The 26,246-nt window shown below is 50.7% G+C and overlaps 1 protein-coding gene across 1 annotated transcript in view; it reads right to left on the bottom strand.

Moving 5' to 3' along the window:
- The window catches only part of PAX8 (paired box 8), a 62,258-nt gene extending 36,261 nt beyond the window's left edge, over positions 1 to 25,997 (bottom strand). The window contains 2 exon segments of the mRNA XM_042979842.1: positions 21,559 to 21,666; positions 25,991 to 25,997. Of these exon segments, the coding sequence (XP_042835776.1) occupies positions 21,559 to 21,666; positions 25,991 to 25,997 (115 nt within the window).
- Between the last annotated feature and the right edge of the window lie 249 nt (positions 25,998 to 26,246).

The following is a 26,246-nucleotide window of genomic DNA, read 5'->3' as shown; positions in this document are numbered from 1 at the left end:
ATTTGTTTGCCCTAATCTCCATTTATTTTTCCCTAGTTGATATTAGATTTCCCTTTCTATTGCTCCAGCATGATTTTCTCTTTGTCTTCCTAATGGTCTACCCCCCTCTCTCTTCCTCTATTAATCTGGTTGGCTTCACCGTGTGTTTCAAGGCCTTTCTCCGCCTCCCCCAGCCCTTAGATTAACCCTGTCACCTCCCTCCCAGGAAGGGCCCCAGTGCATGCATTTCTGAGGATGGAGCTGCTGTAAATGTCCATAGACCCTTAAGTTTCCTAAGAAAAGTCCCACTTGACGTGAGGCCCTGCCCTGTCCTGAAGGCAGTCAGGATGCCAGGAACTCAGGGGCTGGGGAGCTGGAGGCACGTGGGAAAACACGGGCTGTTCTGAAGGGTCACCAAACCCGAGGCTTCCCTGGCTAGGCTCCCTGCTGGGGCTGTCTCAGAGATTTCTGGAAGCCTCTGCAAGCTTTCTCAGATCCACACATTACATCGGTAAGCCACACAGTGGATGGGCCACTTTGTCGCTGTGATTAAGGTTGGGTACCATTTCTCCTCCTTCCTTGGTTCTCCAACTAGAGACGCTGCCTCCTCTCCCAGAAGAGGTGAAGCCTCCTCTCTGAAGATGTGAATTTGGGGTGGCTAATCTTCACCTTGCACTCACGTTCCCCCAGATAGAAGCCTTCCTGGACCAGCTGTCAGGGACAGCTGTCAGGGACCTCCACTATCCCCTACCTTCCCCCATCCCCGACTGCCCCTGTCCATGGCCCCCTATCTGAATCTCATTAGGCCTCTCTCGGGGTCAATGCTTTGTCTGCATAGCTAGATGCCTAGCTCCTTGAAGGCAGGTGCAGTGTCCTATCTGGCCATATTAGCTTGCCTTGTAGGGGGACAGCCATGCTCCCACCTGTTTGCATGTTGGAATCACCTAGGGCATTTGCAAACTTTCTACTTCTGGTCAGTTCAACCAGACTCTCTTGCCATGGTGTCCCTAAATCTGTATTTTAAAAAGTTCCTCTGGTGATTGCCCAGAGTTTATATCCACTCATTAGATGCTCAATACATGTTTATTGAAAGCATTAATTAATTGATTGAACATAAAGTTCTGGTCAGAGGCTTCAGTGGACCTCCAGTGCTGGCTGGAGGTTGATTAGAGGTCATTCTTCTCGGCCCCTTCTCACTGAGTTTAGATGTCTCCAGACTCTCCGGAAGTGACACACCAGGGGCTATAGGAGAAAGGGCTCGGGCCTCTGCATCTCGGGGGGTGGGGGTGGGGGTTGGGGGGGGTGGGGGGTGAGGAGGGAGACCTGAGAGGTGACAATGCCAGCACGCCCTGGAGACGTACTTAGAAGCCCAGCAGCTACACAAATCACTGTGCCCCACCTTTCTATCACCCTCCCTGGGGTCAGAGGCTTGGGGATATTAATGTTGTTTTTTAAAATATGGGTCTATGTTAAAGCAATTTTCAGTTCGTTATACTTCAATTCAATGAGTACCCCCTCTAAGTCTAATAATATTCCAGGCTGGATGTGTGTGGGGAGATGGTTTCTGCATAGAAGACACAGTTCTTGCCCTTGAGAAACTTACAAGTTAATAATCCCTGACACGTTATAGAACCTTAAAATTTTAAAATCCGTTCACATGCACATCTCCTTCAATTCTTTCGACAAGCCTGTGGAATATCTATGGTGGGGGGTGTGCACGTGTGTGTGTGTGTGTGTGTGTGTGTGTATGAGGATGAATCATCAATAATTCACATCCTGAGGACATATGTTATGTAACGTTCGGTCAGGTTCTATAGCTCAAAGTTATAATGTTATAAATGTGGGTGTTGTAGACATTGACTTAAAAATCACCCAGAGGTGGGGAGGGGAGGAAGAGGCCAGGTAGCTTGAAGGACCCCTGGTGAACAAGGGAGGCCTTGGTGGAAGAGGGAGAGGGAGAGGCAGAAGGAGGGGGGAAGGAAGCAGCGGCCGGCAGGTGGGGTAGCTGCAGTGACTGAGAGGCCAGAGGTTCGAAGGACATCTTGAATAGAAGTGAAATCACGTGAAGAGGAGAAGCAGGAAATTTTGCCTCACCTAGAGGGTTGAACTAAATGACCTTGGAGATTCTCTCTAACGGGGATTCTATGCTTCTGAGGTCTTAATTAAGATAAGAGGTGGCTGACAAGCTCAGCAAGGAGGTGGCTGGAAAGGGTGAGCTTTGGTCTGAACTTGAGGCAGTTGGAAGGGTTGTGTGTGTGTGTGTGTGTGTGTGTGCACACGCGCGCATGAAGGTGCAGAGCCCTCAGGGCTGGGGTGGGAGGGGGAAGAAGGGGAGCCTGGCCGTCCTGTGGAGCAAAACAGGTAGGAACAAATGAAGAGGAACCGTGTTTTTGAGCCCGACACACCGAGCAAAATGTGTGACAAAACCGCGTATCTGTGTTTTCCACACCTGACGGCAGCTGGGCCCCCAGAACCTGGCCCCCCTGGCACCATAGCGAAGTGGATTACACACTCCAGAAGCCACACTCACGGCTGCATAAGGAACCAGGAGGGGACAGGCAGAGGTAGACTCAGCCTGCAGGTTATGGTTTCAGGGGAGGGAACAGGGGTGCTGAGACCTGGGTTCCACCCACTCTGTGACCCTACCTGGCTGTGCCTCAGTTTCCTCATCTGGTCTGAAGGCAGCAAATGATTTTTATTGTCCTCCCGATCTAACAGCTGCCACTCCAGGAATGCCCTCAGGCCTGGGAGCAGAGGTCAGACACCCCCGGGAGGGTGTGCACAGAGAGCTCTGTGGCGGGACGTTGGGCAACTTTTCCACACAGAAAGCTACCAGTGGGTGGCCCTGAGGCCACCTGTAGGAAGATGAGGGAAAGTGGCACACAGTGGGACCCCTGGGCTGCCACGTGACCTGCATGATGACAGAGAGAGACGCTCTGGCTGACTGACTATGGAGGTGGCCATGGGCAGTATCTTAGTGCCAGAGTTGTGGGCCCTTCTAGAGCGTTCTTGGCCAGGAAGGGGAGGTGACCCGTCTAATGTCATAGACTCACTTCATGGCACAGTCAAGACTCAGGTTTTCTGACCCAAATCCCTGTTGGTTCCACCCTCCAGGAGGCCCTTTTGGACCTGGGCACCACCTTGGCTGGGGCCAACTTGGCAGACAGAGGAGAAAGAAAAGTGTGGGGATTGGGCAGAATGTGTTCTGAATCTCAGCATACCCTGAAAAACATTTCTGCTCCTCTTACCAGCTTATTCAATTTGTCATTTTTATTTGCTTATGTGGTGAACCCAGACTCAAGGGTCTTGTTTGCAGGTTCCGGGTTTATGAAGCAGAGTCCTCTCCTCTGTGGGAGCACTGGGGTGGACACCACAAGAAAAGTTCTAGAGAACCCATATTGGTTTTTCCTCCTCTTCTGTCAGTCCCAACAGATGCTTCTACAGCTGGTGTCATTTGGACCTAAAGCAGCCAAGGGTCCATTCAGGGCTGGGTGGAGGGCTGACCCAGATCACCAACCTGCAACACTCAGATTGTTATGTGTTGAACTGTGTCCCCTCAAAACTCATATGTTGAAGTCCTAACCCCCAGTACCTCAGAATGTGACCTTATTTGGAAATAAGGTCTTTGCAAATGATCAGCATGAGGTCATTAGGGTGGGTCCTAATCCAACACGACTGCGTCCTTAAGAAAAGGGAAATTTGGACACACAGTGATGACGCAGGGAGAATGCCATGCGAAGACTGAAGTTATGTTGCCACAAGCCAAAGAACACCAAAGATGGCCAGCAAGCCACGGGAAGCTGGGGGAGGGGCATGAAAAACAGACTCCCCCTCACAGCCCTCAGAAGGAACCAATCCTGCCAGCATCTTGATCTCAGACTTCCAGCCTCCAGAGCCGTGAGACAACAACTTTCTGTTATTTCAGCCCCCCAGTTTGTGGTACTTTGTTATGGCAGCCCCAGCAAACGAATGCACAGATCAACAGGGTTCTAGCTCTGAACTGGATCCAGCAGGTTTAGGGAGGCGTCCTTGGGCTACTCTCCTGGGATATTTGGCTGCCTCTCCAAGTGACTTCACAGTATAAGGCAGGCTCAGTCAGGCAGAGAGCACTTTCTAACATCTGATCCTCTCTATGTGCCCCTCTCCTCTTGCCTTCGCTATGGTTCCTACAGAGCCACCATTGTGGTCTCCATTCCTGATCCTTCTATCATGTGGCAAATTCTTCTTTAATGTCAACATCAGCATAACAAAGCCTCCATGTAGGTGTCAATCACTCTTACCCAGCCAGGCTGGGTACCCCCCCCCCCCAACCCCCAGTCAATCAGGACCTCCAGGCTTCTCCTGCTTTCAAGAACTTTCCGGATTGACTTTAAGGGTTGGTTATGGACTCACCTAACATTTGCAGCACCCTTTCAAAGTGTTGGCAAATAAGTGATTCTTAAATTTAATTAAATTTAATAAATATCAATCGGGCCTTGGTTTTTATCGGAGATGGGTTTTCATAACTCTGTGAGAGAGGTGGGGCTAGCGTGTGCACTGGCTTGTGCACAGCCAGCTAAGAGCAGACTTGAGACCGTATGTCAGTCTGATCCACTCTTGCCCACAGCCAGATGGGAAATCTCAGTGAGGCAGGGCTGCTGTGCAGGAAGAAGGGCTGTCTCCCCAGCAGGCTGGCTTGACAATCTCTACCTGTGAAAGACCTCTGGCTGGGCCTTGATGGGCTGACTATGGATTTGTGGTTCTCAAAAGCTGATCCACAGCAGAATCACTGGGCACCTGTGATGGGTGCAGACTCCAGGGCCCTACATCTGTTAGTAGAGCCCCGGGAGCTTCTGATGCTGGAGTGAAGACCACACTTGAGAAACACTTGTATAAAGCAGATTTTTAAAATGGTCATTTCATTTAGTGAATATTTACTAAGCATCTAGCATATATCTCCTATGTGCCAGAGGGGTTTGGGGCACTTAATTCATAGCCTAGAGAATCTTGGAAGCTTTGGTCCTTACAGATGGCCCTAAATCTGGCCATCCGCCCTGCCAAGCGGGTGCCCGACATCCACGAGGAAGGACCCCTGTTGGGCCAGTCTTGCCCAGGCCTGCCAATACTTGCTATTTCCAGGGGTCACTGCGGCCCAACCTCAACAGCCCCCATCGGGGGCCTGCGGCAATATCGTGGGAAAGGGCCAAGTGTGCTTCATGTTGGGAAAGCTTTATTCGCTAAGTTCAAATGTACGAGGTAGGTCAACTCCAAAACAAAAACATGCTGTTGGAGGATTATGTCAAAATTACCATCATCGGGGTGCCTGGGTGGCTCAGCTGGCTAAACATCTGACTCTTGATTTCAGCTCAGGTCATGATCTCATGGTTTGTGAGATAGAGTCATGTCAGGCTCTGTGATGACTTCTTGGAGACTGCTTGGGATTCTCTCTCTCCCTCTGTCTCTGTCCCTCCCCCACTCGTTCTCTCTCTCTCTCTCTCTCTCTCAAAATACATAAATAAGCTTAAAAAAAAAACTACCATCATAGGCATTTTCAGAGCCCTCGTTTGATACAGGATTTTATGTCCAAGTGCTAGGGATGTAGAGAGAACAAAGAGTTCTCGCTCTTGCCTAGCTCGGAGGCGAGTGCAGTGGGGAGACAGACCAGAGGGTCACTAAAGCTGAGGGGAGCAGAAAGGGTCGGGTTAGGGAAGTAGAATGTGGGCGGGACCTTGTCTAAAGGGTAGGAGTAGGGATGATGTTCCAGGCAGCTGCCATCGCATGGGCAAATGCGCAGAGGTGGGACTGCACACGATGTGTTTTGGAAACAAAGACTAGTTGGCTGGAACATGGGTTTGCATATGGAAGTTGTGGGAAACAGTGTCAGGGAAGTGGGATAGAATGTTCTCAAACTGTATACCAGCGGTTTGCCCACAAATGCCTGTTAATGATTGGATGAAAAGGAAGTGCCAACAGGACTCTAAGATTATTTTGGAAAATCACCAGGCTAAGATACTCTAGAACAGGGATGGGAGAGGAGAGAAATCAGAACATTTTGATAATGCGAATCATCTAGCTATCACAGATTATTGCCAAGCTATTCCCCTTAATAAAAATACCACAAAGCCCAAAGAGGATAAAATAGGTATGCGGCTCCAGCAAGAGAGCTAAAGGGACTATGAAAATCAACAAGGGAAGTGTGAAGTCAAGCCAGGAGAGGATGCAAGTTTTCATGCACGGTGAGTAAAACACTCCCAAACATGTACATGGAGTGCACTTGGCCCAGGCTTCCTGACCCTGACAGCAGGGTTGTATCAACAACACGTTAGCCTGGTCTCTCTGGTCAAAGCCCCCTATAAATCCCAGCTGACGTTCTGTTGCTGTATCCTTTGCCCAGAGCTGACTCTGGTCCCTGCCGGCTGCATACACACCTAAGACTCCACATCTCTGCTCCTGCTGGTCCCTCCCAGAGTCCTCTGATGGAATCCTGCCCCTGCCTCGGCACAGGCTCCCACCCCTGCCCCGATCATTGCCCCGTATATCTTCCTCTCCCACGGGCTCAGCATTTTGTGTCTATCTGGACTGAGGTTTTTCCTTTCTCTCCTGGCTTGTGGCTGAAAGTCCAATTTGTTTCCATTCTCTCTAGAATGTCAGCAAGAAGGCGGAGGCCGGGTGTCTTGAGTTCTGCAACCCCAAAGCCCAGAACCTACTGAAGGGTTCCATGCATGTTCACTCATTAAACTTTAAAGATAGAGTACAAATGTCCTTTGAGACAATTTGGAGTTAGAGCTCAAGGCTTATGTGGCCAGGGGATGAATGATTGGGTGAGAGGGCGAGGGTGTGTCACAGGACCCCGGAGTAGCTAAGCGTGGGCTACGGGGGGGGGGGGGGGGGGGGGGGGGGAGGGTGTGTGGTCAGAGACCTGTGCAGGGCACTGCCAGGCAAGTGCAGGCATGCGGGGAGTCAGAGGCAGAGAGTAGAGGGACCCTGGATCCTTCTTTAGGAGCTAGAGTATACTCTCAGGTGATCCAGGCCCAGGGGCCAGACTGAGCACCCACTTAGGAGAGAAATAGGCCAGGAGGAGAGGGGACAGTCTCAGGGCATTAGAGGTTGGGAAGAGAAGCATCTCTAGAGAGTGGTGGGCCATGTGGTTTGTGAACCTGAGAAAGAGGAAAAAGTAGATGATGATTTCTATGGCTGGTGTCATGGGTTAAATGTTGTGTCCCTCCCCCCTGCTCAAATTCATACGTTGAAGCCTTAATCCCCAGTGTGATGGTATTTTGAGGTGGGGCCTTCGGGAGGTAATTAGGGTTAGATGAGGTCATGTGGGTGGACCCTTATTTTTTTTTTTAATTTTTCAATGTTTATTTTTGATAGAGAGAGATAGAGCATGAGTGAGGGAGGGACAGAGAGAGAGGGAGACACAGAATCTGAAGCAGGCTCCAGGCCCTGAGCTGTCAGCATGGAGCCTGACGTGGGACTCAAGCTCTGAATGGCGAGATCATGACCTCAGTCGCCCAACCAACGGAGCCACCCAGGCATCCCACGGTGGACCCTTAAGATGGGATCTGTGCTTATAATTCGAGCTTATAATAACGCTTGTTCTTACAAGAAAAGACACCAGATCCTTCTCTCTCCAAGCACAGGAACCAAGTAAAGGCCATGTGAGGATACAGAGTGACTTCCCAGTCTACAAGCCAGAAAGAGCATCCTCACCAGACTCCACCATGTTGGTATTCTGATCTCATTCTCTCAGCCTCCAGAACTGTGAGAAATAAATATCTGTTGTTTCGGCACCCAGTGCATGGCACTGTATTGTAACAGCCTGAGCTGACGAAGACAAGCGGCTGGGATGGAAGGTGTAGGGGTGATGGGAGCTTCTGAAGAAATCTCAAGGAGAGGCGTCACAGCCCTAGGGATGCTCCAGGGCAGCAGAGAGCGAGACAGAGGGGCAACTCGAAAAAGCTGTGCGGGCAAGTGTCCTTACTCTGGCGCAAAGCCACTGGGTCCCTTAAATGACTGGCACATGTGTGCCAAATATCATATTCCTGGAGAGCAGGGGGCTTGTTGAGAAAGTAAAAGGGAGAGGTGGGGGCCCAGGGACATGGCTTCTTCCTTCCTTCCTTCCTCCCTTCCTTCCTTTTGATGTTTTTTTTTTTTTTGAGACAGTGGGGGGGGGTGGGGAGGGGCAGACAGGGGGACAGAGGATGCACTGACAGTGAGAAGGATGCAGGGCTCGAACTCATGAACCACGAGATCATGACCCGAGCCAAAGTCAGACACTCAACCGACTGAGCCACCCAGGTGCTCCCACAGGGCTCCTTCCTTGATGGTGGCGGTGCAAATCCTCTGTGATGGAAATGCCTTCCCACACAGGAAGGTGCATCTTTCGATTTCACGGAATTGGGGTGCTGCACCCACCACGCGGACATCAGGCAACTCCAGCCTCACATCAACACTAGCTGTTCTGATACTTGTCAGGAGACAGGGCACCTGGAAGGTCACACACACGTCCACCGAGAGCGTGACCACACGGCAAGCTCCACGTAGCAAAAAGTATAGTGTGCTGCGAACTCAATCCCAGATCCTAAGGAACGTACGACGTTGTGCCACTAAACGGAAAAAAAATTACACCTTGAACTTGAAGGTGGTTTGTCCACCAATGCACTTTCTCCTGCCACCCTTGCTCAGTTGCATTATATCAGTGAGCGCGTCTGCCTGCTCTGCAGGGAAACATTGTTTGAGAATCACTGATTTATGAAGGTTATACAAATATTTGTGGATCAAATGTACAAACCATTCATGATGACGCCATATTGTTTGTGATAATCAGTTCATGCAGGTGCTGCAGTAGGCGTTGTGCGTCCGTGAGATTGAGGTGCACACTCACGTGGCCCCTGCACATTTTAGTGAACAGGGGCATGTGTGTTCATAGGGCTGCAGGGCCAGGACTGAGCGGCTCAGAGGACCGAGCGGCTCAGGGCACCGAGCTGCCAGGGAGTTCTGATCGGGGCAGAAGATTCGACAGGATATTCCTCATGGTCTGAGCAGAGGTCGGAGCCCTCCAGTGACAGTGCTCAGCCACCAGGGGACCAAGAGGCCAGATCTCTAGAATAAGCAAGTCCTGCTGCGGTTGCCCACCTGCTCAGTAACTCTGTCCTCATCTGGGAAGAGCCACCATGAATCCCAGGGACAGAGCACTGCTAGTGGCTCTGACATTGGCCCAACGAGTGGCCCATGCGAATGACTGTCTTTTGGTCTCATTTGAAAATAAGGTCTCTGCGGGGTCCCCATGACCACCTATGTCCCGTCACTTAAGTGGGGGCCCAGGCAGGAGGGCGTGGCTGGACAGTGGAGTTCCTCTGCTCAGATCTCAAACCATAGATTACAAGAACGGGGAGGTCACAGGTCCATGACCTCATGTCTAAATTGTCCAGAGCTGACCCACCACACAGAGCAGATTCTCTGGATATCTTGGACGTCACTTTCCCTACCACGTCTATTATCGGTGCTTCTCAGCAATTGTGGACTCAGTTGGGACTCAGCAATGGTGCCTGTATTTCCTTGGGGTGTCTGAGAGCAAGGGCTTCCTATGTGTATGTGTGGGAGCATATGTCGCCCACATGTGTACGGGTGTATGTGGGTGTGTGAATCATATATAGGGGACTAGGGCAGGATGGCCAGGCACCCAGGGGATAAAAAATTTTTTTTAATTTTTTTCAACTTTTTAGTTATTATTGAGAGACAGAGAGAGACACAGCATGAGCACTGGAGAGGCAGAGAGAGAGGAGACACAGAATCCGAAGCAGGCTCCAGGCTCCAAGCTGTCAGCACAGAGCCCGACTCGGGGCTCAAACTCAACAAACCCACAAACCGGAGATGATGACCTGAGCCTAAGTGGGACGCTCAACCAGGAGATAAAATTTAAGGAGGCATTCACTCTCAGGGCCAGCCTTGCCCTTTCGTGCACCTGAGAGTGAGCACTTCCTTAAATTTTGCCCTCTGGATGCCTTTGTGCCTCACCCCTAGTGGCAACCCTGGTGGGGTGTATGTGTGTGCATTTGCATGTCTGTGTGTGTTAGTGTCTCTGGCTTCAGCGGTCCCTGCCAGCAGGCGTGGGAGCCCCTCTTCCCAGTCCCCTGGGTCAGTGCTCACTTAGAACAGGCCATAGCCAGTACTCCCTGGACCTGAGTCAGCCCTCACTCCTCCGCAGCACACTCTGAAGGCAGCTGGGTGTCACAGAGAGAGCGCTGGAGCCTCTGCTGTGTCACTAAGCAACTGGGGTCTGGGGCAAAGCACGGCCCTATGAGTCTCCATTTCCTCGTCCATAAAATGTGGCCACAGGGCCCTGCCTGAGAACCCCTTCTCTGGGGTCTAGGTAGATTATTTGATGTAACAAAATCCTATGACGTTCCTGTGATATGAGAGGCCTACCCACTCACAGGTGTTCAGGTAGGTCAAATCTAGAAGGCATGAGTCACAGAGAGAAATATTTCTTTACAAAGCAGACTGTAAAACATACCATAAAAGTAAAGGTCTAGGGGGCCCTGGGAAAGGGGTGGAGAAGAGGGAAGGCTTTAGGGGCGGGTGGCGTTGGAGCTGGGCTGGTGGAGGATGGCTGGGATGTGGGGAACCCCCGACTAAGTGCTTCGCCAGCCCGAGGTCAGCCAGTCCCCACAGCAGCCTGCCGAGACAGGAACCTTGAGTCTACTTTTCTGCAGGTGTAAGAGGTTGAAAGGGGGACTCAAAATCCCCAAGGCCAGTTCCTTTGGGGCTCCCTTCTGCCTTCCAGCAAGGAGAGACATGGGCTCCCTGGCCTCAAGATGGGCACCGTCTTCGTGGGGCAGATTGGCGAACTCACACAAAACTGTCTGCAAACAATAGAAGGCTGTGCGCAATTGTGTGCGTGCTGCGGTACAGACAGTGACTTCCAGGGAGGTGGGGACAGAGAGCAGAGTGGGCAGGGGCACGAAGCGCTCCTGGCCTCAGACCTCTCGGGGAGATGGAGACCTTCCAACCAACAGGATCCAGCCAGCCAGGAATGCAACTGTGAGAAAGCAATCAGGACAGCACCCGTGTCACTACCATCAGGACTCTCGAGAGCAGGTCTCACCTGCCAGAGGGTGAGCCCTTAGGTCCGGGCGGGCTTGTCACAGTTAGGGACACCTGTCCGGACAGCTCTGTGGCCAGCAGGAGAGGGGACGCTTGGGGGGCACAGGGATCTCCCTGGTGTGGGGCACTGTCATAAGGTCACAGAATACAGGGACACTGTCCCTACTTGTCCTGTCACACTGTCACACTGTCACACCTTGTCACACTGTCAACGAGATGGGAGGCCTAGAAGGGAAATCCTTTGAAGTCTGCACATCTCTGAAGGTGTGGGGGATACGCGTCAGAAGTGTCTGGCAAGCATTTTGATTTAGCAGAAGTGGGCACATCTCCATGGCATTTGCACCTGCAGAAGGGCGACGTTTTGCCATGAGCCAGCCAGTCACCCCACTCCAGAGTCCTAGGGCAGACCCCCACGGAGCTGGTTGAGCCGCCACAGGCTCATGTGCTGCCTCTCTGGAACATGTGCTCCGGGGACCAACTAGACTCAAGAAGGCCAGATGAGGTTTATCTGTTGTCGGCAGTGACGTGGACAGGGAATCACAAGACTCCAGCTGCCCACTGGAGTGAGGATCACCCCTGTATTTACCGTCACTACTGAGGCAGTGAATGCCACCATTGCTGGCCTGGTGCCCTGCACGTGGCAGGGGGCCCTCCACCAGGGCTTGTTAAATTGAATTAAAAGGCTGACCCTTGGGTTCCCGTTGGCTCCTAGCTTGACTCTAGCACCTTTCCTGCCCTGACATTCTCCCTCCCATCCTCATCTCCCCACCCCCACCCCACCTTGTTTCCACCTCAAAGTCACAGCCAGATGCCCAAGGACCTGTCAAGAGGTTGCCCCATTCTTGCCACCTCCATTTCGACAGCGCTCTGACATGATCTCAGTGTCAGAGGAGACGACCAACCAGAGCTGGCATCAGTGATTTTGGTGCTCAGCTAATTTCAAATGTCAACCAGGGTCAGGCGCCTGGGTGGCTCAGTAGGTTATTCATCCGACTTCGGCTCAGGTCATGATCTCACAGTCCACGAGTTCAAGCCCCGCTTCAGTTCGAGCCCCGGGTCGGGCTCTGTGCTGACAGCTGAGAGCCTAGAGCCTGCTTCGGATTCTGTCTCTCCTTCTCTCTCTGCCCCTCCCCCACTTGTGCTCTGTCTCTCTCTGTGTCTCTCAAAAATACATAAACGTTAAAAAATCTTTTTTTAAAAAAAGCTGTTTCTAAGTTCCTTGCTTACAAACATGCTTGTCTCATCATACTAAGATTAAAAATCAATCAATCAATCAATGTCAACCAGGGTTTGCTTTTGTGACAAAGCTGGATGATTATTATACAAAGCAGGAAAATATAAGATGGGGGTGGGGTGGAGGGAGGGAGAGAGAAAGAGAGATTAGTGAATTTTAACTTTTTGAAGATAAATGTATGGCTTTGTGTCCGTCAAGAACAAGTACCAAGACATGTCCTCCCGTGGTCCTCTCTTACTACACACACAGGATAGCTGCACACCACTTCGGCTCATCTTCCCTCTAAGACTCTAAATTCTACGAAAACTCTAGAACGTTCTGGATTCGGACATGAAGTCCACGGATAGCCCATTCTAGCGTTTCCGCCATGACTGGGTTTTCTGGTAAAATGAATTAAGGAATCGTTTTCCAGAGTGAGTGGCGGTCACCGTTGATAATGGCCACGGGGGTCTGAGTCAGTGCTTCCCATGTGTCTTTTCATTTAATCCAACACCCTGGGTCGTAGGCCTCTTATTTTGTCCACCTGGAATTCGTGAAAGATCTGTCCTAAATTTTAACAGGAACAAAGTTCAAAGGCTGGGTATCAAGTTACTCACGGAGAGTTTCACAGGAAATACTAAAACAATGTCATGTTTGGGCATCTGCCCTGGAGAATTTTTGGAGACTCTCTTCCCTGGTGACCACTGTATGAAGCAGGAAAAAAAAAATTCGGGGTGTCTGGGTGGCTCAGTGGGTTGAGCGTCTGACTTCAACTCAGGTCATGATCTCGCGATCTGTGAGTTCGAGCCCTGCATCGGGCTCTGTGCTGACAGCTCAGAGCCTGGAGCCTGCTTCGGATTCTGTGTTTCCCTCTCTCTCTCTGCCCCTCCCCCGCTCATGCTCTGTCTCTCTCTCTGTCAAAAATAAATAAACATTAAAAAAATTTTTTTTAATTAAAAAAAGGGGCACCTGGGTGGCTCAGTCGGTTAAGCGTCCGACTTCAGCTCAGGTCATCATCTTGCGGTCCGTGAGTTCGAGCCCCACGTCGGGCTCTGTGCTGACAGTTCAGAACCTGGAGCCTGTTTCAGATTCTGTGTCTCCCTCTTTCTCTGACCCTCCCCCGTTCATGCTCTGTCTCAAAAATAAATAAACGTTAAAAAAAAATTAAAAAAAAATTCTTCAGTAGTTGCTATGTGCCAGGTGGGGATACTGGTTTTACTTTCAGAACTTTCTAGAAGCCCCACAACATCTTTTTATTTTATACACATGAGGAAACTCAAGCCCAGAGAGACAACTGACTTGCCTAAGATCACACAGGAAGAAAACAGCAAGGTGAGGACAGGCAAAGCCTCCAAGGCATAGCCCCTTCTGCTGCCTGTAGAGACGGGGAGGCTGCCACAGGGCCCTAGCCTCACAGTGATTTCAAACTCCCTCGCCCTCTTGACACCTCCTGGCCCTGGAGTTTATTCTAAGAATAATAGTTCTGCTGTCCTCCTGGGGCAGCTGAGGGATCAAAAAAGCAACACACACAGAGGGCCCTGGGTGTGCAAACATGCAGTTCACATGATGACAGCAGATTAAGCTATTTCTTAGATGTGTCACCCAACCAGCTCCCGACCTCTCCGCTGTGCTGGTCTGACAGCGACAATATGTCCCAGTGGACTAATTAGCACTAACTACTCAGGTCACTCCAAGGCCACTTAGGAGAACAAGTGCAGGAGAAAAACTGATGGGCATCGTGGCTGAAGACGGGAGGAGAAAGAAAAGAGTTAAAAGAAGGGAGAGAAAACAATGCTTTTTTTCTTTCTCAATCTCTCTGCTTAAACTACAGATGGGTTTTTATCCAAGAAAGGCAACCAGCTCAGGAGCTGGGCAGCTGTTCTCACAGCGAAGAGTGAAAACGTTAAAATTAAACCAGGTACTGGCTAATGTTACAAGTTGAACCACGGAGGTGGCTCTGAAGGAGCAGACGATATGGTTTTGAACCCCTGAGTGAGAGGGACCCAGCAGAGGGAACGAACCTAAACTTGGGAAAATGAGACGGGGCACCTCAAGTGCTCAGCACTGGCTGCCTGTGGATGGGGCACCAGCGGTGTCCCCTGACTCTAAAACTCCCATCACACCCGCTAACTCATTAGTCTCTACAGTGGACCCACGTCGGGAGGCCAAGTGTGGTTTGGGATGCCAAGGGACTAAGTTCCTTGTTGGCCTATGATTTATTGAGATGCCGGAGTATAGCTGTCCCCTTTTTTGGTGCAGGTGGAAATGTGGGAGCCTTGGGGGCATGCGTTAAAAGAATGCCCCCTCTTTCTGCCTTTCCTAGTGGATGATCATTTCCTTGCTCCTCACAGCGACCTCCAGGAGGGACATCCTGTTCGACGCCACTTCTCCCATTGTGCAGATGGGAAGATTGAGGACTGCACTGAAAAAGGATCTATCCTAACTGAGCTGGAGAATTAGGGACTCTGATGAGGAGAACAAGCTGGTAGACTGAAGGCCCTGCCTGTCACCATCACTGTTGCTATCGTACAGGCCCTGTATTTTCTCACCAGGGGACCTGGCCAAAGATCCAGGCGGAGATGCGGGCACGAACCATCCAATGCCACAGGGAGTTTGGATGAGCTGGACTTTGGGAAAGGGGTGCGGGGGAAAAGGGGGGCATGGAGTCAGATCAGCCTCTCTCAGGTCCCTTCTCTTCTGAAAAATGTCAATAACAATAAGTACCTGGCAGAGTCCTGGGAATTAAACTGGAGGATGATGTGCCCTCTCCAGTGGAACACCATACCAATGACAGCCCTCGAAGATACTAACACAGCTCTCATTTACTGAGGGCTCACTAAGTGCCAGGGTGTGCTGAGCTCTTTGCGTATTACTTCTCTTTCTTTGAATATGAGAGTGGCACTTGCAGAGCTGAAGCAGCTACGGGCTGGCTGGCTGTGCTGAGGCTTAGCAAGACAGGGCATCTTCTGCGGCATTCAGGACTAGGGGTGGATCCTGGGAATGAACACAGAAACAGGACCCACATGCAACTGGGGGCAACTCTGCTGAGCTTCTGGCCCCTTGATCTTGGATATGCCTTAGTAAGGAGATGCTGATTTCTGCCCAGGCCCATTCCCGGGGAAGGAGCCCCGGTCAAGGTAAAGCCCAGACTCAGTGACATGAATTGTGGGTTTAATAGAAAGATTCCTGTGAAGATTTTTCTGGCCCATCGCCCGTGTAAGAGACATTTGCTCATCGTGTCCCCACCTGGCCAAGGGTGAGATCGAGAGGGGCTTTCAAAAAACCGAAAGAGGCTTGTCAGCCCTAAGTCTGGACTTGAGGAAATAGTTAAGACCCTCAAAGATCCACTTAAGAGAGTGCCATGACCACAGATAAATAAGGAAGAGTGGATGCCTCTGCCTACCCAACCCTGACCCAGAGATTCCATCCGAATCACCGAGATGGACTGAAAGAACTGGGATTGGCCTGGGATAGTGGAGCTTCTGGGAACCAGAAGTTCCCCTGGATTGTTGTTCTCTATTTCTTCTCCCAAAGAGAAATATCTAGCACCCCTGCAGAAAGCAGTCACCACACAGATTTCCTAGGCAGAATATCTTCTAGCCCCTTCTCAAAAGAACCCCAGGCTGAAGTATTCTCATCTGAACCCAGAAAGAATCACTCCCCCAAAGAACTCTGAGTATGTGGGTGCATTCTCCCCGCTTTTACAGGGTGTTTTACATCCCCAGGTTCTATCTCTGAAGGGAATGGGGGCTGGTGGGGGCCAGTGACTCAGCTGTTCCCCGAGTTTCAACTAAAACAAAAGCAAACTGCAGTCTTGAATAGGGGTGCATTCTCTTGTCCTCTCCTTTTACAATCATCTTTTTTTTTCTTAAATGAAATCGTTTCTTTTATCTTTTGGCTCCTTGTGTACTCAGAACCACAGAGCTCAAAGCTTTCTCGGCGCAACTGAGAACTCGGCACCTCTTGGACTGATAAATAGAGCAGCTTTAAAATGCTTAGAACTGAAGACAGACCAACTGTGGCGAGAGAAAGTAAACACATCCGTGCACCAGTCAACCCTAGCAAGCTCCTCGCTGAGATTACAAACTGCAGTTCCTGCCTGAGCTGAGGATGCTGGAGCAGGCTGGGGAGGGTGGGGGGCACAGCCACAAAGCAGCCTCCTCTGCCTGCCTGGGTTAGTCCTGCCCCAGGGGAGATGGGTCACCTGGGAGTCTGCTCAGGACCAGGTTTGGATGTGTCTAAGCATAACAGCCCCTGCCAATGTGTTTTCCCATTGGTTTCACACTTGGAAATGTCCCAAGAGAAGAGGGGACCAGCTTCATTCTTCTGATTTAAAGGGGCTCATCTCCCTCATCCCAGACTCTTTGTGTGCAGGTGAAATTCACCAGTGATAGAATTGGGATTTTTCACAAAAGAGAATGTGATCACTACATAATTTGATAGGAATAGTTGAGGAACTTTTCCTATGAAAAAGAAATACTTTAAATATCTACCCCCCCCCCGAAACACGCACACAAATTGTTTTTATGAGAACCAATTAATAAATGCTAATTCATTCAGGCATATCTCTACTAAATTACTGTTTCATTTAATTGCAGGGGAATTTTCCATTACTAAACTCTCCCTTGCTGATTTTTTTTTGCATTATTTATATATTTTTTCAGTTTCACTAATAGTGAGATCGGTATGTGATATTATCTAATGTTTGTACGTCTTAAATTTCTTTTTTCATTTAAAATGTTTCCTCATTCTTGCAGCTCCACGTAATCTGGGAGAAACATCGTTAAAAGCAGACAAGATTTTATACATAAATGGTTGAAAAAGGCACTGGCTGAAATTAACCTAACAGGAGCGCATCTTGTCTGATTGAGTTTCTTTCATTTCAGCTGTGCGTGAGTGTGGGCAAGAGTGTGTCTCCACTTTGGGTTTGTGTGAAAACGTTTTCCTATGTCAGTGAGTCACAAGTCTATCTATGGAGAGCTTATGGGTATACAGCTAGGAGTGAAGATCACAGGGGCTTTAATAATAAAAATAAACAACACTCAAATCTCTTTATAAGCCCCCCCCGCCCCCCCGCCACCGTGCCCTAGCACAGTGCGTATTTTCTGGCTTCCTTTTTATGGACATCACATCAAGACTTTTGCATCTAGACACCCAAGAGCCAGACCAGCTGGCTCCTGAAAACCCTGCTTCGTTTTATGCATAGAAAAGTGGGGAGTTTCCAGTGGTGTTTAGGGGTAACTTAGGGAATATGGTAGAGATCCCTGTTCAAAAGGATGTGTTTTGAAGTAGAATTTCCATTTTCTTATATTGAATGACCAAGGTCCTGTGCACCTGGCTATCTTCACTCCTGAAATAACTTCTTTCATTTTTATTCTCCCCAGCCACCTTCTCCCTCTCTCTCTCCTCCCCCTCCCCCCTTGCCTCCTTTCAGTGCCTTTTTCTCTTGATTCTTTCCTTTCTTTCCCTTCTTTCTCTTTCAGAGTAAGTATTCTGGATGATGTGAATGATTAAACTGTTTACTCCGAGGTTCAAGTATGAAAAGGCATGTCACCGAAGCAAAGTTTCACCTTCATACCCAACTCTATCAATAATTACAAAACAGGGATGACGATTAGTAAATCTTTCTTACAATTATCTCTTACGAAAATGATGCCATATAATCTGAGCATACTGAGTTCTACTGATTTTACCGTTCACAAAAATTAATTACAAAGCACAGTAACCTCCAAAATGAAGTCAGCATATACAAGGATTGTGAGGATACCCATGGGAAAATATATACCCATTAAACATGTGCCCTGTTAAAATCCAAGGCTTGAAGCCATAAATAGAAAGTTTTGACATATTATTATATTGGTAGATGCTCTCCTTGGAATAAAAATTGTGCAATCATTAATATTTCGTGAGACTGACTTTTTTGTTGTGGTTTCTTTCACTTCCTTTGTCCTCTTCAGCAAAATTAGGCACAGTCTTTTGGGTATCGACTGATAAAATTAATTAACTTTTCTTCCACCCCAAAAAGGTCCCAAATAAATGCTTCCAATAGACATCAAAAAAATGTCAATTAGAAATAATTACTTCTTATCAATCAGCGGAGCAATTAAAGTGACAAAAGCTTGAAAAGATACTTATCTTAAAACTAATTCACAAGGTAGCTAAATTATCTCCTAATTAACTTGCATTGAGGAGGGCGGGAGGATGGAACATCTTGAAACAAAGATGAATTGAGGAACCCCAATACCTCTTTATGTTCCTAGAGACTGTTTTCCATCCGGAGACCTTGTTTTCAACCCAGGCAAGAAACCTGGGAAGAAAATAGATCCTTCCCAAATGCATTTGGTCCCCTTTCCTCCTTTCGAAAACCTAGAGGAATAGGGCTTTGCATCTCAGATCTAGGAAGTCAGAGGCACGTTCCTCCTGGATCTTAAGTCTCATTTTACCACTTGAATAACCTATTTTCAGCAGCTGGGGTAGAGGGTTGCTGCAAATTAATTGCACATAACTTTTAATCAAACTTGCTTGCTTTTACTGAACTCTTTTCCTCGCCGATATAGTATTATTTTCATTTTAATATTTATGTGGCACTTATCTTAAAACAGTTTTAAAAAACGGTTTTGCTTTACAGGATCTTTGTTCCCTGATGCTACAAAATTCCCAGTAGATTTTATAAAACGTTCAGCCCATTGCTGTCCAGCGCGCATCAGAATAACTCCCTATGCGCTCTCCACATCCTTTCAGAATAAAGCTGTAGAAAAAAAATTAAGACCTCTCTCCACAGCAAGATCAGCCAAGAGTGAGGAGAGCGAGCCGAGGGTGAGCTGCAGCGGCCAGGTGGGCAGAGGCCGCGCAGAAAACTTTCCTGGGGCGTCTCCGGTTTTTGGAAACGGTGCGCTGGGCCTCGCTCCCGCGAAAAGCCCCGTGGCCGCCTGCACCTCGGGATTCTGTTCTACGGAAAACTTAAATGGAAGCTTTCCAGGCAAAGCCGAACTCAGAAAGGAAGTGTCCCGGGCAAAGAGGGAAGCTGCTAAAGCCTGAGGGAAATGGGCTTATAAAAACAGGAGGCGTCAGCTTATGAATTTATCTTTAAATATAAGCAACAGTGTTAAGTGAACTGATTAGAGAGACGCAGGTCTCTGGCTCAGGTTTTCCAGAGAGGATTTAGAAAAGAAACAGGATAGCCTCGAAATGTTTGAGCTATGTTTTAGGCAGTTTTCTTCTGTTAAATTAGCATTAAATTAAACTAAAGGAGAAAGGCTCATTATCCTTCCTTGCAGCTTTATCTCTTTATTTGTTTGGGGGAAGGTTTAGAAGAAGTCCCTCTGCCTTCCTTGAACGGAAAAATACCTCTGCCCTGGCCCTGCCAGGGAGTGGATGGCTCTCTCACCAAACCCAAGGACAATTTGCATCTGAGCTAGTGGAGAAGGGGCCTCTCTCATCTTCTGGGCCTGTTGCTGATTAAAAACAAAGTAAAAATAAATGGTGTCCTTTTATTTCTTTCCTTCTTTTAGTCCCATTTATTCTAATGAGTGCTTCTAGAATGAAAATAAGTAGCGAGAACAAAATCAAGCCAACATAAGGGACCGTGACATCGTCTTATTTCTAGCAGCGACAGAGGGAAAGGGGTCTGGCGCAGCAAGGTAAATTCGAGGTCCAAGAGCACCCACTCCTACCGGAGCCTGAAAGGTCAGGGGAAGGTCGGGCTGCGGGCGGGGGAGATGGAATCGGGAACCGAGCGGAAGGGGCCGGGACCAGGCTGGTACAGGTTGGGGCACTAGGCGCTGAGCGCTCGGCCTCGGAGACTGTCTTGATCCCGAGGCAGGGGCGACGTCCGGTATTGTACCCCGGTTTGGCTAATGACTGAGGGGCTAAAGCCTGGTTCCAGCCTCAGAAAGTGGTCAAGAAGCGCGCGGCGCCCGGGCGCGGCTGGGCAAGGGGTGCCAGGCAGCTCCGCTCGGTTCCCTGGCTTGCTGACCCCGCCGCTCCCGGAAAGGGCCGCGAGGTCTCGGCTCGGTGCCCCGAAAGCGGCCCCGCGCTCGCAGAGGGCGGCCGGGATGGCTGTGGCCCCGCTCTCCCAGGGGGACCAGGGTGGGGAGGCAGGGTACCGCCGACTCCGTCTCCCAACCCGGGGCAAACCAGGACGAGCAACCTTCCGGCGCCCTGCGGGGTTCCCCGCACCCCATGTCGTGCAGCCTCGGCCCCGGGACCCGAGGCTGCGCGGCGAAGCTCGCGCTCTTGGCTAAATAGAGATCTCAGCCGCGCGCCGCGCCCGATCCGACCCTGCTTATTATAACAAATGTCCCGTTTGCCGAGCGGGACTTCATATTCGCCGAGAATTCATCTGAAATATTGATTTCCTCTCACTTCGCCGGCCCAAATCGATAGCGCTGCGCCCTGGCCCCATAAATCGCCTTCCCCGCGGCCGGCCCGGCTCCATCCATCACCGCGGGCCGGGCCGCGCCTCTGCCCGCCGTCCACACTTGCTGCGCGCCGGGGCGGCGGTGCCCACCTCGCCCGCCCGCCCGCCCCGATCCCGGGCCTCCGTCTCCGTACACACCTCCCCCCCTCCCCCGCACCCTCCAACCCGGGGCCTGGGTCAGGAGGCAGGGGAGAGCAGGCGCCGCGGCCGAGGACCCCGAGCGCTTTGGAAGGCCCTGGGCCGGGACGCCGCCGGAGAGGGGGTTCGGCCCCGCGGGCAGCCCAGTGCTCGCAGGCCGGACGCCCCGCGCGCGGCTCCCCGCCTGCCCCAGGGTCGGCCAGGAGGAGTCCGAGAGCAGCCGAGGGCACTCAGAGGCCCCCAGGCCCCTGACCGCGGGCTCCTTTCCCGCTGGCTTGAGGGGTGCGCGGGGCTCACGGTCCCGCCGGGGCAGCCACCGGCAAGAGCAGCGCACACCCGGAACAAGGGCTTAGAGGTCGGGGGCGACGCGGGGCCTGAGAGCGCACAGGGTGTCCATTCTAATGGGCCGTGCAAGACGGGGGTGGGGCGCGAGGGACAGACACCCCTCTGACCCGCACGGAGAGCTCCTCACCGCTCCGTGTGGTCCGCAGAAACCAAGGCCTGGGGAGGGCGGCTCGCCGGGCCGAGGGGGACCTCGGGGCCTGAGAACGGCGCGATGGCCGCAGCGGAGAGCTAGGCCGGCGGCGCCCCCAGCTGCGTCCCCACGCAGGTGGGTCCCACGAGCCCGGAGCGTAAGCTCTCCAGCCCCACCGACCCGAGCGCACGCACGGACGCACGGCGACGCGGGGGCTCCGGGGTCCCGGCAACGCCGCGTCCTTACCGGATCTGATGGAGTTGTGAGGCATCGCCGGGGAGTCGCTCGCAGCCCGCCGAGGGCTCAGGGCTTCCTCACGCCGGTCCCCGCCGCGCCTGCCGCCACGCAGCTGCCCTGTACAGACCCAGGGGAAGGGGCGTAAGATTCGCTGTCCCCTGCTTATGCCTCCTCCCCAGGCCCTGTCCCTTAGGCTCTCATCATGTGGCAGGAGTCGGAGGATTTTTAGGCGAAGGGTGGCCCACCTCAGCCCGGCTACCTAACACACGTTTGCCCGGAGGATCAGGGATTGGGTGTTCGCTGGGGAAGCCCCAAACTCCAGCCTGGGTGCCCTCCTCTGTGGCCTCGGCCTTATCCAGTTTAACTTAGGAGAGGAAAGGCTGCCAGCCTTCCTGGGACCCTCTCCCTTCTCGAATCACCGGTCTCCCCGTCAGCTTTCAGCCAACCCCTGGACAGCATACCTGGCCAGCCGGCCGCAGGCCCTCAACGCCTGGGTCCGCTCGCGACGGTGCCCTGGGCCCTGCGTCTCTCCTCCTTCTGAAGTTTGTTCCCATCCACCCGGCATCGCCGCCCGGTTTTATCCCGCCAGGGCCCTGAGAGATGGGTCTGGAGAGGCTCGCAGGCCTCGGATTGGCTGGCTGGGTGCAGGGGGGTGCGGGAAGGGGAGGATTTTGCAAGGGGGACATGGCTGAGTGGACTCAGGAGTTAGAAACATTCGCCGGAGCTTCTGTTTCCAGCGGAGAGGGGAGAGGGAGGCAGCTGAGCCCGAACTCAGCGGGCCTGGAAATATTAGAGGAGTGGGGACATGGAGGCCTCAGAGCCTGACGATGAGGAGCTCTGGGTCCTCCTGGGGTCACTGACCGTCAGAGTGGGAGAAACAGTTTCTCTGTGATCCCCTGCAACCTTCCTCTCACCCCTGCTCCGCTGTAGGGAAGCAGCCTTTTCTTTCATAGATGGGGAACTGTTGTTTTTAAGCCTGTTTCTTAAGGTGGAAGCCTGCAAATAGGGCTGGAGATATGAGGGTCCCACCTTGTCACCACTGGTGTGGACTCCTTCCCTGAACAGCCCCTGAACCCATTCCCTCCATATCACGGAGCCGGGAACCACACCCTCACATTATGAGGCTAATGAAAATGGTCCCATAGCCTATTCAACAGGGATTCCCCTCCTGCCAAACACACATGGCCACCAGCCAGGCTTCCTTCTTGCTCCTTAAGGAGTTTGAACTTGGTAGAAGAGTTCAGAGGGCGGGCAGTGAGGGTCTAGGTCTCACTTCAACATGGGTGTCAGAGAGGGACAGGACTGAGCTGACCTCTGGCCTTGTCTGTGGGGATCAGCGGCCTTGGGAGTTGGGGGCCTGGGTGTAGATAGGAAGGGGTGTTTTGGTGGGGAATGAGCAGCCCTCTCTTTCTTCACAGGTTTTCTTTTCTGTCCCAGAGGCTGGGCCCAGGGAAGATTGTGTGGGCAGACAAATGTCTTGGCACATCTGTAGGCTGGGAGGGCAGGGCCTGGATGCTCCCCAGTTTCAGACCAGATGGCCAGACTCAGGAGCACAACTCCCTGGCCTGGAGGGACTGCTCTGGGACACAGAGGCCAGAGATGCCAGAGTGAGAGAGGAAGGAAGGGGCAGAGGAAGGGAGTTATTCACGGGGACGTGTGTGTGTGTGCATGCACAAGTGTATGTGTGCCTGTGTGTAAAAAACCACATGATTTTTGTTAATGAAAAAAAAAATCTTTCATGTTAATCCGCTTCCTCCTCCCACCCAGACTTGCTCGATTTAGTAGAATTTAATCATTTTGTGAAAAGAGGAAGAACACGCATGTCCCTAAATGAATCCTCCACATCTGTAAGTCAAGCTGTAAACAAAAACAACAGGTGCTTTATTGTCTTAAAGCTTTCTCCAAAATTGTTATTTAAAATTGCTCCGTGGTTTCCAAATGTCCAGATGCAGCGCTTCTCTGGTCAGATCCCCTGGAGAGAGAAGACCAAAGAAGGGTGTTGGGATGGACGTGGAACTCAGCACGGGTCCCACTGATGACACTGTGGGCCAGTGGGCTATTCTAGTGCCCGCCCTGCTTCTGTAGGGAGCTGTGGGGCAGGGCAGTAGAGGCAAAGGCAGAGACTGTCTGCTCAAGCTTCTTCCCACCAAGGAGGCAGTGCTCCGGGTGAACCTAAAAAAGTTCTTACCTAAAAAAGTTCCACAGACCTCAGAAGGTCTTCCCAAGCCAAGGGGCTGATAGGTACTAATCAGGGAAACTCCTTCATCCATTCTTGCCAGTGCTTTGCTCCTGGTGGGCAAAACAAATCCTCCCTCCCCCCTGCCGCCCACTTTTTTTGGCAGAGGCTCTCAAAGGACAAAAACAGCAACTTATCAAAACATTCCTGTCTCCTTTGTGAGCTCATTTAAAAAATTCATTTAAATATGACAACTAAAGGTGCAAAAAAGCCATTCACATGCCTGGAGAGCGTACTTCCCCAGACTGTAGGTGACCAGATGGCCAGGAGGAGACTCAGCAGAGAAGTTCGAGATCCAGCAAGCTATAAGAATGCAGTGAGCCCTGCTGAAGAGACAAACACAGGCGTCATGGTGCTATCTAATTAGCCAGAAATCAGTTCCGGGTTCCTTACTACTTTTGAATTTCCCTACCACCGAGGTCAAGAAAATGGTTATTAATCAGCACCGCAATTCAATCTCTTTATTCAATCTCTTTGACGGCAGTCTCCTTCTCTGCAAAATGAAGAGGTTGAAATAGGTATATATTTCAATATTTAAGTTGGATAGATTAAGATATATTAAATATATTATGTCTATTTAAATTAAAATATGTATTTTTAAAATCCATATCCATGATCATTTTAGTTATGCATAAAAACTTAAGCCTTCCTCTGATGTTACTTGACATTTCAAAAAAAAATTTAGCATCATGACCGAGAGACTCAGATCAATGGTACATTTAGAACACACTTTTTATTATTTTTTAATTTTATTTATTTATCTTGAGAGAGAGAGAGAGAGAGAGCATGAGCAGGGGAGGGGCAGAGAGAGAGGGAGAGAGAGAGATTCCCAAGGCTCCCTGATGTCCGTGCAGAGCCTGAAGCAGGGCTCGACCCCACAAACCATGAGATCGTGACCTGAACTGAAATCAAGAGTCTGAGCCACCAGGTACCCCTAGAACACACTTTTTATTAAAAACATTTTTTTTCCAATGTTTGTTTGTTTTTGAGAGAGAGTGAGACAGAGCACAAGCAGGGGAGGGGCAGGCAGAGAGGAAGACACAGAATCTGAAGCAGGCTCCAGGCTCCGTGCTGTCAGCACAGAGCCCAATGAGGGGCTCAAATGCATGAGCCGTGAGATCATGTTCCGAGCCAAAGTTGGATGCTTAACTGACTGAGCCACCCAGGTGCCCCCCACTTGTAATTTTTTTAAAAGTATATCTGCCTCGAGTTTGTTTGTTTGTTTATTTGTTTATTTTGAAAGAGAGAAAGAGTGCATGCACGGGAGAAGGGCAGAGAGAGCGGAAGAGAGAGAACCCCAAGCAGGCTCCGCACTGTCAGTATGGAGCCTGATGTGGGGCACGAACTAACGAACCATGTGATCATGACCTGAGCTGAAATCAAGAGTCAGACACTAGCCCACACTTTTTAAAACCAACACTTTCTTCTCCAGCTTCTCTTAGATTTGACACCCATTAGGTTTTCATGCTGAGATTATCAACTGGCAACCTGTGATTCAAACCCAGTTACAATTTTTTTTAACTCAGTGTTTTTCCAAGAAAATGTAATTAATTACCAACATGAAGATCGAAAGAATAGCTCTGGCTTGCCTTTAAAAATTGGACAGATCTGGCCATAGATCTGAGTGTTTCTTTGTGGGAATGAATGTTCTTTCAGGTTTAACGTTCAAAGAGTTTAATATCCATACCAGGTATAGCTGCCTAACTCCAAGGAGTATTCTGTGATTTTTTAAATATTCTACGTTGATCTGCGGAGCCTTCCAAAGATGGTCTTTCTTTCCAGGATTCAGCTGACATTGGCAGAGCTGGTGGTAGGGTTTGCCAGGGATGAAACTGAGGATATTCCCTAGATGTGGGATTTCTGGTACTAAACCAAACTGCCCTAAGCAAACCAGGATGAGTTGGCCGTCATAGCTGACAGAATTGGGAGGAAGGGTGGTTTAGGGTTTTCATAAGCAGCTCACAGTTTGCACTGACTACTGGTGTGGCTGTGTAATCACACACGTGGCATCCTATCACCTTCTTGGCCCCTTGAACTCCAGCATGGGCCATGGGCCTTACCTCTTAATCCTAGGAGAGGGAGAGAACCTCCCTCTCTCCTCCCCCTGTCCCACTTTGACATGCAATCTCAGAAGTTTCTCTGTGCAGACCACCCAGAAGCCAGCCTTGAAGGAAACCCTCGTCCCCCCAAACCCTGAGTGCTTACCTGTCATACCCCCTTTCCCTACAAGGGAAACAATCCTGGGGATGAAAGTTCGTTCTTTGGGAAGAAAACAGCAGCTCTGTGCTAAGAGTTAGAAGGTAAGCAGTTTAGCCCTGGCTGTGTGAAATAGGACCATTTCTTTTCTCTGAGCCTCACTTGCTCCTTCCATAGGATGTGGGTGCAGGTGGGGAGTGAGGAGGTTAAGACCCGCCTCCCAGATTTGTTGCGAGGATGAACAGAATTATGAATGTGGAAACCC

Source organism: Panthera tigris, chromosome A3 (genome assembly GCF_018350195.1).
Source record: "Panthera tigris isolate Pti1 chromosome A3, P.tigris_Pti1_mat1.1, whole genome shotgun sequence".
NCBI classification, from domain to species: domain Eukaryota; kingdom Metazoa; phylum Chordata; class Mammalia; order Carnivora; family Felidae; genus Panthera; species Panthera tigris.
This window is presented reverse-complemented; position numbering and strand designations above follow the sequence as displayed.